Source organism: Cucumis sativus, chromosome 4 (assembly GCF_000004075.3).
Source record: "Cucumis sativus cultivar 9930 chromosome 4, Cucumber_9930_V3, whole genome shotgun sequence".
Lineage (NCBI taxonomy): Eukaryota > Viridiplantae > Streptophyta > Magnoliopsida > Cucurbitales > Cucurbitaceae > Cucumis > Cucumis sativus.
This window is the reverse complement of record NC_026658.2, coordinates 8,379,980-8,392,875: the sequence shown is the minus strand read 5'-3', so window position 1 is coordinate 8,392,875 and position 12,896 is coordinate 8,379,980. Positions and strand designations below refer to the sequence as shown.

General features: G+C 34.3%; 1 protein-coding gene across 1 annotated transcript; it reads right to left on the bottom strand.

Moving 5' to 3' along the window:
- Positions 1-7,549: 7,549 nt before the first annotated feature.
- LOC101212426 (receptor protein kinase-like protein ZAR1) lies at positions 7,550-12,446 on the bottom strand. Its single transcript, XM_004150115.3, has 2 exons — positions 10,908-12,446; positions 7,550-8,384 (listed from the first exon to the last, which is right to left on the bottom strand). Exons 1-2 carry the CDS (start codon positions 12,217-12,219, stop codon positions 7,744-7,746), a joined length of 1,953 nt encoding a protein of 650 aa, XP_004150163.1. The 5' UTR covers positions 12,220-12,446; the 3' UTR covers positions 7,550-7,743.
- Positions 12,447-12,896: the final 450 nt, after the last annotated feature.

Sequence of the window (12,896 nt, the reverse complement as noted above, 5' to 3'; positions counted from 1 at the left end):
AACCTGCATGAAACTTTATCAACACCTCCTTCAGTCAAAATTTAAATTAAGCATGAAAGGACACCTAGAATCCAATTGACCGAGTCCACCTCTTCGTCTTCTTGCTTAACCAAAATGTCTGATGTCCATAGACATGCCAAAACGTCAAGTTAAAGTCAAACTAACTTCTCTTGTCACACTGCTAATCTCCAAACGCATTGTCATGCCTTCATTACTTAGCCTCTTATCATCAACCTAACCTCTAAGGATTATTTCTCACCAAGCTTAACACATAGATAACCTCTTAAGGTATCTGTTTTTCTCTGGCTGCCTAGTGTCACGCTCATACTTGTCCAAGGCGTGTTTGCCTATGGCCGTATGCTCTGAATACTCCCAATTTATATTATCTTTATGTCCTATATCTAGTTTAGGTAGTTGCTTTTCATTTTAAGTCATAAAGCGTGGATGTGACATTTCGACATTTTCATATGCAAGCTTACTGGAGCCGAAAATGTACTATAGGAGAGGCATACCAGTTGAATCTCCGCCTAAGCATTAATTGTACTCTTTGCAAGCAAACATTTTTCCTTGCAACTGACAGTCTTTAATGCACATTGTAACGTTGATTTCAATGTATTTCTTTCTTTCTTACGTTTTATAAACAAATTTTCTAAGAACGCAAAGGAATGTTACATCATACATCGACTTTGTCCGCGACTTTCAAATTTTGATCGACTCACTTGTTCATCAAATTAGAACAAGTGTCGTACAATCGTCTGTCTCGAGGTTGAAATACTACGATTGTGACAAGCGGTATCAGAGACAAATTGGCTAATTGACAGTTGAGACAGAAAGATGTCAACTACCAAATAGACGGGTAAGACCCATAACGAACGATTAGTGGGGATCGAAGAGCAGATGCTTCACCTGGAGGAAGTTCCTGATTCCATCCAATTTCTTGAAAAGCAGCTTGAAGAAGTTTCCAAGAAAGTTGATGCTATTGATGCGGTGTCCAGTCGTCTGGATGAATTACCCATACATGATTTGTTAACTAGAGTTGACACTCTAGAGTTACTATTTATGAGAATTGGAAACATCACCTATGAGTGTGAGGACAGTTCATTGGGTCTGCTACGCAGATGGAAGAACGAGTTAGTGAGTTAGATAACTTCTAGAAGAATATAATGGAAATGATAAACGACATGACAAAGAATTTTTAAGCCACCCTAGATGTCGTTAGGAATGAAATCACAGAGGTAAACACGAAGGTAAACCTTACAATGCGAGCATTTGTAAATCAAGCACCGACTGGAGGAGCAATTATCATTGGCAAGATGAAGATCCCAGAACCCAAGCCCTTCTATGGGGCAAGAGATGCGAAGGCCTTGGAAAACTTTATCTTTGATATTGAGCAGTACTTCAAGGCCACGAACATCATTACGGAAGAAGCCAAAGGGACATTGGCGACCATGCGTCTATCTGAAGATGTATAGTTATGGTGGAGATCTCAGTATGTTGACATTAAGGAAGGACGTTGCACAATAGACACTTGGGACAACTTAAAGAAAGAACTGCGCTCACATTTTTTCCTTGAGAATGTCGAAATTCTGGCTCGACAGAAACTGCGAGAATTAAAACACACTGGAATCATTCGAGAGTATGTGAAGCAATTCACAGGGCTGATGTTAGATATATCTGATATGGTCAAAAAGGAAAAAATCTTTAATTTTGTTGAACGGTTGAAGTCGTGGGCAAGGACTAAGCTATATGAGCAGAGAGTTCAAGACCTCATATCAGCCTATGCAACAGTTGAACACTTGTTCAATCTGTCTAGCGACTCTGAAGATTTGAGGCGTCACCAAAGTTCTTCACCTGGAAGAAATAGAAATAGCTGACCGAGTTCTCCTAAGGCTGTCAGTAAAGATAGAAGTCCCGATAGAGATCGCAAGCCTTCTCAATCCAACATGGGGGACACCTGGTGAAGACGTGATAGTCCAAACACATCGAATCATCCCTTCAGTTGCTGCATATGTGATGGATCACATCAGGCGAAGGAATGCCTGAATAGAACGACCTCTTTAGCTTCGGACTCAGATGACAAGTCAAGTCAACCAGAGAAGAAAGTTGGGCAACTTGAGGAAGTTCAGAATATTAGAATAGGGGCCATAATATTCTTGTCGTCTCTTTAGAAGAAAGTAGGGGAGACAAGTAGACGTACGAAAGGGGGTCTAATATATATTGACATCTGGATCAACCAGAAGCACTCAAAGGGCAATATGGTTGACTCTAGTGTAACCCATAATTTCATAATGGTGGCAAAAGCCAGACGACTGAACCTTCATTAGAAGGATACATAAAAAGTGAAGGTCGTGAATTCTACAGCTGTTCAGTCGCACCCTGTTGATCCTTCGTATGTTGATAAGAATCCTCAGGGTTGCAATACTACCAAGAAGTGGAAGTAGAAATCAGAAATCGTCCAAACCGATCAAGAGGAAGCCTCGAAGCGGCAAAAAATGTGGACATATAAGAAAGATTGCCCCTTAGATTTCGTGTGGGAGACCAGGTCCTTGTCAAACGGCAACCTGAATAGACTCAGTTTTTTGAAACACCAAGGTCACCACCTCGTGAGAAGACACGAGGGACTAGCAGAAGCCGAAGAAGTCCTCTCTAAGGAAGTGAGGAAAAATAGAAGACCCATGAGGGGGATACATAAGTTCATGGCAAAGTGGAAGAACCTCACCGTGTAAAAAACAAGTGGAAGACGTACTAATGGTCGTGAAGCGTGGAAGCAGAAGATCAAAGGATTCCAGCTTTGCCGGTCGACGAGGACGTCAACTATTTAAGTGAAGGAGTTTGTCACGATCATACTTGTCCAATGCGCATTTGCCTATTGTCGTATGCTCCGAATACTTCCAATTTATCTTATCTTTATGTCTTGTATCTAGTTTAGGTAGTTGCTTTTCATTTTAAGTCATAAAGTTTGGGTGGGATGTTTCGGCATTTTCATATGCAAGTCTACCAGAGTCAAAATATACTATAGGGGAGGGATACCGATTGAATCCTCGCCCAAGCATTAATTGTATTCTTTGCAAGCAAACTTTTTCCTTTGCAACTGACAGTCTTTAATGCATATTGTAACGTCGATTTCAAAGTATTTCTTTCTTTCTCACATTTTATAAACAAAATTTTCAAGAAAGCAAATAAAGGTTACATCATACGTCGACTTTGTCCGCGACTTTTTGATTTTTATCGGCTGACTTGTTCATCGAGTTAGAACAAGTGTCGCACAATTGTTCATCCCAAGGTTGAAACGCTACGATTGTGACAACTAACATGCCTCTTCTCACCCAAGGTAACCTCTTTAGAGGTTCTCACACAACTCTTCTTGCCTAGGCCAACTTCAAACGCCTAACCAACCTTGAAATAACCTCTCTATATATTTTGGTTGTCAACAACAAACCTCTAGACGCCTATTCTATGGCCAAAATACCAATTTCCAAACCAAAATACCAATGCTTTCCTTCCATTTTACCTACCAAGATATATTTTATAGCCTATTTCCTTATCTTAACTTTATTTATATAATCAATTCTTTCATGCTCTAAAGAAGATCAAAGTTCAATAAGATTCCAAGTTTACAAGATGAGTAAATCAAAAAGAAGAAGAAGAAAAAGAAGTGAAAAATTGTTTGCATTATTCGAGGGCAAACCTGAAATTTATGAAAATATCATGAGATTTTTTATTTTGATACATTTACAGTAAAATATTTTGGTGTTTTGTTATAGTTATGAAAATTAACCAATATTAAATGATATAACAGACATAAATACAAAAATCACATGAATAAATAGTTAATGGTTTTTAGTACTAAATTAAAGGGTTATTTTCAAATATAACAAAGTGGCAAGATATTTACACCGTATAGAACAATTTCGAAAGAAGAAAAAGTCCAAAGGCCCACAATGAAAAATTCAAAAAATGCCCCGATCAATTGACAATCAACACATAATATATTTGGGAAACGATCATTTAGTTTTTGGAAAATGATCGTTTAGATTTGGCTATTACGATCGTTTAAATTTGATCCTTTAGATTTGAGAAGTCAAATCTAAACGATCAAATCTAAATTTAAACAATTTTTTTTTTAATAATTGTTGGTACACATTCGTTTAAATTAATCGTTTAAATTTGAGTTGTCAAATCTTCACGATGTTTTTTTAATATTTTTTGAAAATTGATCATTTATTTTTTGTACACGATCGTTTAGATTTGATCGTTTAAATTTGGACAGTCAAATCTAAACGACTATTTAAAAAGATTATTTAGTACATGATCGTTTAAATTTGACTATTTTTTTTTGTACACGATCGTTTAGATTTGGGACACAATCATTTAGATTTGATCGGTTAAATTTGGACCACCAAATCTAAACGATTTGTTTTAAGATTCTTTGCTAATCTTTTATATTTGTCGATCATTTAGATTTTGGCTATTCAATGTCCCAACAATTTTTTTCATGATCTTTTATATTTGTCACACGATCTAAACAACCAAATAATAGTTTGATTTTTTTTTTTAAAAAATTGTATAAGAAAGAAGAAGAAAAATCTCATAAAAGAAGAGGAGAAGAAAGACGATGAAAAGAAAGAACAAACCTGAAATATTTTTTCAAAAATGGCCAACTTAATTATCTTTTTCATTTTGTTATAGGGACTGTAAATATTTTATCGATTTATTATATTTATAAAAATTAATCTAAATTAAAATGTTGTTGATTAAAAAGGTTGAAATGCTAACTAGCTAAAATATATATTTAGCATAATTATGTACATGTTTTTAAAGGCTTGGTTTAATTTTTTTTATTAAGTTATATATATATATATATATATATATATATATCAAATGTTGAAATTAACATAGAATTATATTTATAGGGATTTTTACATGTTTATATTATAATATATATATAAGTGATAGAAGTAAGAACATGAATAATGTAGTAAATGTGGCAAAAATTAGGCATGCAGCAACACCATTATTCTTCTTATCCAACAAAATTTCCATTCGGTCTTCTAATCTAAACTAAACAAAATTAGAAAATTAGGGGAACAAAAAAATGGTGAAATATTCAAAGTAAGAAAACAACAAAGTAACACTCTTAAAAAGAAAGCAAGAGAAGAAATACAACAATCTTGAAAAGCAACCAACATCAACAATTCGCACCACAACGATCACGTCTTAAATTTGCCGATGATTCATACACCCACCTCAAACCATCCGGTTATACTTGGCCTTGAGTTAACTTGAAACAAGACCCAAAAACATTAACAAACACTTTAATGAGTTAGATTAAAATAGAAGGGAATGTTGGTAAGGTAATTCTTTTAAAATAGTATTGTAATATTAACTCTGAAATTAAAGGTTGGATTTAATTGTCTCCTAGTCAAATAACATCATATGAAAGTAGAATAGAGTGGGATGTTTCTTTAAATTGAGTAAAAATATAAGTAGAAAAGAAACGTGGAAAAGCACTAAAATTGTTAAAATTTTCATCATTTCTTACAAGTCATACTTATGTGTTAACAATTTCAAAATAGAATGATTGGTGGAGGCTTTAAAAAATGGATTCATTTTGATTGATGCAAATTAATTAGATACACACTTTAAGTTATCCAACATGAATCTCAGATAACAAAAAACTATTTTCTCAAGAAAATCATTTCTTAAAGATTAAAGGATTAAACTATTAAATTGACCAAATAAAAACTTTGTTCTCAAACTCACCTACCAAAAATTCATTTTCTCCAAAATTAAAACAAGCTACCGCCCAACATTATAGGCTTCAAAAATTCAACAACATTCAAAGGAATCCAATGACCTTTTCTTTGTCAAAAGTTTTATGGCCTAAAATAAAAAGTTAGAACAAATGGCAAAAAGCACCATATATTCATAATCACAATTTATACTATCAAACTTTCTATAAAAATTATACCAACTATGTTAGTTCCTTTATTTCTTTTTTATCATTTCAAATTTTAAGAATAGGTATAAATTTAAGAGTCTAATTTTAAGAATATGTGAACCATATTTCAACACTAAAATTTTGAAGGTTTATTTAAAACTAGGATAATTTATATAAATGTAATAAAACTAAATGTATTTACATTCCGTGAAACAAAAAACAAAAGCGGAGTCGATAAAATATTTTCATAATTTTCAAATTTGTCCTTGAATATTATTGGTGATTCGTCACTTCTCTTTCTTTTCTTTTTTGCGATTTATTCATCTTTTCTTTAGATTTCTTCGTCTCATTTCTTTGTCTCATCTCTTCTTTCTAATTTTATTTCTTATATTTTTAAACGATTTATTTTTATATTTAAATATCCTATTTTATCTTTACCATTTTTTACAAGATTCTACGACGCTTCTGTTGGGCTTATTTCATTTTGAACCCAACCCACAACCTTTTTTAGGTTAGTTTATGGAATAGTTGCAAATTTAGTAATTAAATTCAAAATAATTAAGTATATAACAACATTTTTAAAAAATTGCAAATATAATAAAATTTGTCAAATTCTATCAATGATATAAGTCTATCACTGATAGGCCATGTTGCAAATATTGGTCTATCACTGATAGACACATACGAGTCTATCAGAGATACAAGTCTATTAGTGATAGTTTTTCTATATTTTCAAAAAAAATTAAATGTTGTTATATCCTTAATTATTATTGCTAAAATGGGCATCAATTACAATTACCCTTAGTTTTTTATGCAATTGATTAATGAAGACAGTAAGTTAGTAACGACAACACAATGTGAAAAAATAGAAAAAGTAAATTCTATGCAGTTCGTATTTCAGTCATTTGGGGATCAATCCATGGTTCAATCGAGCTGATATTTTGACAGTATATTCTTGACATGAGGGTCATCATGCAGAACAGTGGAGATTTTGTTTGGAGCTATCTATAGTCAGATTCTAGCTTATAGTTTGCTACCACATATTGTGAGATATTTCTATTTTTCTTTCATTGTTATTGTCGTTTGTTGTTGGAATTATTATTCTTGAGATATTTGCCTCTAGTTGTAACTAGAGAGAACTATGGTGTATCCATTAAAGATTACAGTGGAGATTTTGACTTCGGTCCGTGGTTTTTTACTCCTCACGTTGAGAAGGTTTTTCCACGTTAAATTCGTTGTGTCAATTATTTGATAATTATTGTTATTATTGTTGATTAGTATTCTATCAATGTTCACACAAGAGTGGGACAATTGATCCAAGTTAAAATGTGTTTATCCCAACAGCTACTTTAGCCTCATACTTGAGAAGATCAAGATCGTTTAAATATCATATTGACCTAACATAAACAATCGTTTACCATTGTCGAAATGAATGTTTACCATGTTCAACATGATTATTTAAATTTGAAGCTTTTTTATATCGTTTAAAATAAACTACATTTTGTAATTTGCCTTCCATTTTTTTTAAAAATGTACTACTTGCATAATTCAATCATTACGTGAGTGTCCACCACAATTTTCCTTTCTTCCATTTTGATTCACTTTTGGTTTTGAGTAATTTTCCTTTCATCCATAATTGCAAAACTTTTGGGTAGTTGTAGTTCAGTGAAAGAAGAGAGCCAATTGAAATAATTGACATTAAATTACCCTACATCTCTACATACAAAATATTCATCACATCTCACACCTACCTACACCATCTCAAAACAATATTACAAAACAACACACAAAACCTCTTCTCTTCATTGAGATTTAACTCGATCGAGACTCTCTGATATTGTTCTCATTCTCGGACGTAGCTCGGGATCAAGCTCCGTGCAATTCAGTGCAATGTGAAACATCGAAACCACTTGTTTCTTTGCATAAATCTCTGGCACAAGCGCCTGGTCTATAACCTCAGTCAAGGGGCGTTCTTCTTGAAACGCCTTTCTCACGAAACATTCCAACCCCTTCCCATCATTTTCCGATCCTGCATCCGGTAATCTACCACTCAAAACTTCTAAAAGCACAATGCCAAACGAGTACACGTCACATTTCTGCGTGTACTTCCCTCCAAACTCCCGAACCTCGGGTGCCAAATACATCGGAGAGGGAGTTGAAATGCTTGTTCCCATGATTGAGCTTATCATATTTTGGCTTGAGCTCAACTTCTTAGACGAAGTTGCACTGAACTTAGGCACTCCTTGGCCAAGACGACCAAGTCCAAAACCTGAAATGTAAGGCTCAAAATCATCGTCAAGAAGAATTTTTGTTGATTTAATGTTTCCATGTACGTATTTCCGAGCACCAAATTCATGAATGTATGCCAAACCCCTTGCAGCTCCTTGAGCAATTTTTAACCTTGCAGCCCAAGGCAGAGGTAACAAAGAACTAGATGGACTTCCTGCAATAAACATCACATGAGATCGTCATTGCTACCGAAAAGAATGAAGATTGATAAGTTAAACTGCCATTTTTATATTAAATTAACAAAAGGATAGATCTCAAGAACATTTCACATGCTGCTCACAATAATAAAATATGCCAAAGTAAAAGTCCAAAATATTGTCACAAGAGATGATAACAGAGAGCGTATAATATGACTGCAAATGGACACTGCATCAAAAACCATCAAGATTCAAGAATGCTTTCCAAAATAAATTATTTTGGGGTTTGCTTGGGTGGAATGGATTACTATAATCCAAAACTAAAATGATCTCTTATAATCATGATTAAAATATTCTTAAACTCAAATATAAACTATTATAACCTATAAATTGTAATAAATTAATAATGAGTTACTATAGTTACAAATTCAGCACTCAAAACATCCCTTAAATCAGTATCTATTGGTGTCAAACTCACTCAAGCACGAAAATAAATAAATAGAATGGAAGAGAGAAAATGTCAGATACCAAACAAATGGCTTATCTTATTAATTTAGGTCTGTTATTAATGGGGATTTGACAGAGAGAATTGAACAAAAAAGGACCACAGAAAATTCAAAGCAGTGAGGAGATAAAATTTCAATAAAAAGACAAATAATGATCAGCATTTAAATCTAGGGAATGGTGCCATTGTGTGAGGGAGCAAAGATGCCCAAAAAGTAAAATTCCAAGTTATTTCACAACTAACCAAACTAAAAAGAATTTACTCTAGTTTAACTGTTGTCAAAATATGAAGTTGAAGTGTAATAATCTCTTTTATTCTAACAAGTCCTTGAATTTACAAATTTATCACGCATATGATTGAAAATTTAACATCTTATTACCCAATTTAATTTTATGTCTAACAATTTTGTTAATTTTTAAAAATATCAACAGTATGAAGACATAATAAACGCAATTGAAACTTCATGGATCAGTTAGACATAAAAGTTGACATTAGAAACATATAAGGTACGGACAAGTGCTTAGGAAAAAGTTCCCCAATAATCCTCTGAAGTTTGCTCTATATCCTTGCATTTGACTGAAATATAATTACTATGATTTCGAGACCAAAGGTTGATAAATCTAAAAAAGAAAGAATAATGCAGAGTTATTATGCAACAGAACAACCAAGTCCATAGACAACTTGCGCAATTTATTCTATTATTTAAAAGCTCATATTATTAAGCTTATAAGAAAAAAAAACAAATGCACAACACTTGAGAGCTTCATGATTTACACATAGAAGACAAAAGACAATATTCAAGCCAGCAAATATGGAGAGAAAAATAAGTCCATTTACCTATGCTTTTCTTTTGTAAGTATCTAGTCCAACCTTACGTGTAATTAAATTGATTCCACGATATTATTCAATTTCCTAGATACAAACTATGGCCCACCACCTTTCCAATAATCATAAAGGAGTTTCCAATTTTCTAACCTTTTCTCGAGTATTCAACATCATCTACAAAGTCACCACCATTATATAACCCTTCTCAATTTAATTACTCTCAATATTATGTAACTAGCTCTCTTTCAAACTAAATTATACAAGCTTTTAGATATACTAAAAAGTTAAGATATGGTCCAAACTAGATAAGTTAATTCACTTTGTCTTTTTTAATGACTTGTGTCAGAACTTGGATCATCATCCATACCAATCACATGTAATTAATGGTTAGCAATGTAATTTATCAGCTAGAAACTCTTTAAAATATTTAATATCCTAAGAAAGTTATTTAGATAAAGTTAATTTTTTTAAAAGAAAACTACTTTCATCTTGAAATTTAGATAAAGTTAAATTTTTTTAAAAGAAAGTTATTTTAAATTTTATTTTTCTTTTTTATATTTGACTACGAATTCACCAATCATATCTAAAGAAATTAAATTATTACAATTATAGTTGTGAATTAAATGAATGGCCTTATTGTAAAATATCTAAGAATCATGGACAACCAAACAAGCAATGAATATGAATAAAAAAAAAAAATAAGAATATATAGATTGAGAATATTCACCGCTAACCATCTTACAGTAAAATGCAACACTCACAGCCTAAAAACAGAATAGTTAGACACAGTACTATTTCAGGTACTGAAAAATTAAGCTTATAACATTACTTTGTAATTGATTTCTTAGCATAACATTTTGAAGTTAAATTCTAAATTTGTCCTTCAATTTTATAAAGTGAGAATCTAGTTATGATTTGATGATTGTCTTACTTAGAGATTATTTGTGAAAATTTTAGGCAACCAGGGTTAAATTCTAAGTTTTAAAATCATTAGACTAAATAGTAACTTTATTGAAACTATAAAATAAAATTTTGTAATTTGACCGTATTATTTATATTGAGACACCTACTAAACAAAAGATTAAAAACTGAAGCAACTCATGGTAACTAAACTTGTAAGTTAGGGCAAGTTGATTTACCAAACGTATAATTGAACCAAAAAGGAAGAAGAAGAAGAAGAAGAAAAAGTAAAAATTTAGAGTAAGTTTACCGTGTAGGGCAGCGTGCAAGCTTCCATTTTTAATAAAATCAGTGACCAGCAATTTCTCATCACTTGCATAGTAATAAGCTCTCAACCGTACGATGTTGGGATGGTTGATCCTACCAATGGACTCGATCTCATTCTCAAAATCCTTAAACGTCAACGTGGCATCAGTATCGTTAAGTCTCCTTACAGCTACAATACTGGCGCCCGCAGTGGATCCCCTACCCGCCACTACCTTATACACAATCCCACTCCTACTCTTCCCCACCACGTATGCCGATGCCCTTAACAAATCCTCTAATTCCAAATTCATCCCTTCATCCATCACCACGAACTTACCATCTTGCCCTTCCAAATCACCGCAACTTTCCCCTTCCGGACTCCCTTTTCCCGTTTTCCCCTCCTCTGGCCTCCCCACTGCCGTCTTCCTCCGGAACCACCACACCGTCACCGATACCACCCCCACCAATGCGATTATTGAAGATACCACGGCCACAGTCGCTGACCCCGCCACGCCACCGCCACCACTCTCTCTCCCGCTGCCGTAGCCCTGGAAGTTGCCGTTTACCGACTTGGGATTCTGCGGGTTCTCTGGAAAGATGTTCGGGTTCTGAGCTTCTGGACATGGTGTTTGTAACGGAAACCCACACAGACTCGGGTTTCCGGAGAATGCCGTCGGACCTTGATTCAACAGCGAACCCACCTGAGGGATTTTTCCGGTGAGATTGTTGTGACGGACGTCGAGATTCACGATCAGCGGGAGGTTTCCGAAGGAAGGGGGAACCTCGCCGGAGAATCGATTGTAGGACAGATTGAGAGTTCCGACGAGTTCGGTTAGGTCAGTAAGTCGATTAGGAAGAGAACCATTGAGAGCATTTGAGGATAAATCGAGATGGCGAAGCTTCCTCAGATCGCCGATTTGATCGGAAAGCGAGCCAGAGAGAGCATTGTGGGAAAGGTCTAGAACGACGAGATTTGTAGCGTTGTAGAGATGAGAAGGAATGGGTTTAGAGAAATTGTTGAAGGCGAGGGAGAGACGACGGAGGGAATCGAGGAGGCCGAGTTCAGAAGGAATGTAGCCAGTGAGACCTTTGTTGGGGAGAGAGAGCTGAGTGACTCGATCGCGAGTGCAGACGATTCCGGGCCAGTGACATGGGGTGGAATCAAACTCGGACCAGGACTCGAGAACGTGAGATGGGTCGGATTCAATGGCGGCTTTGAGGGCGAGAAGGGAGAGGCCATCGGAGTTGAGAGAGGAAGTGAAAGAAAGGAAGAAGGAGAAGGTAGTGAGAAAGAAGAAGGAGGGAAATAGGGGCATTTTGGGGGTTGGAGTTTAGGGATTAGATGAGGGGTTTGAAGTCCACCATTGTTGAGGAGTTGCAGAAGAGGGAATTTGAATTTGGAAGGGGGAGATGTTATCGAGGAACGTGGATGAATGAATGGAATTTTGAATAGCGAAGGCTTAGAAGAAGAGTAGAAGTGTAGAGCCCACTAATCCCAATAAAGTGAAAATAAAAGGGGTTGTTTATTGCCATTCATTTCTCTTTGTGGCTTCTCAAATTCAAAATGCCTCGTTTTAATATTTCATTACTATGTTTGGATAAATGTGTATGTTTCATCTCGTATTTTGATTCGTTACACACAAAAAAAAAAAAAATAAATAAACAAAACAAATCAAATCAAATCAAACTAAAAATTATAGAAAATGTCCCTAAAATTTGTAATTCAAAATGTTTGTAGACTTACGGCATCTCCTTCAACTCTACAAAAAGCCTTCCAAAATAAGTTTAGCATTAGTTTTGGATGAAAAAAATTTAAGTTTTATTTTAAAAAATCTTCTTATTATTCAAAAGTTTCGTATAAACACCCTTGAACTTTAACAAAATAGTAAGTCTCGATGCTATAATTTTAAGTAAATAGGTGCAGAGAGTTGCAACTGGATTCCATTTTCTATCAAATAATTTTGGAATCATAAGTCCATATATTCTTCACCTC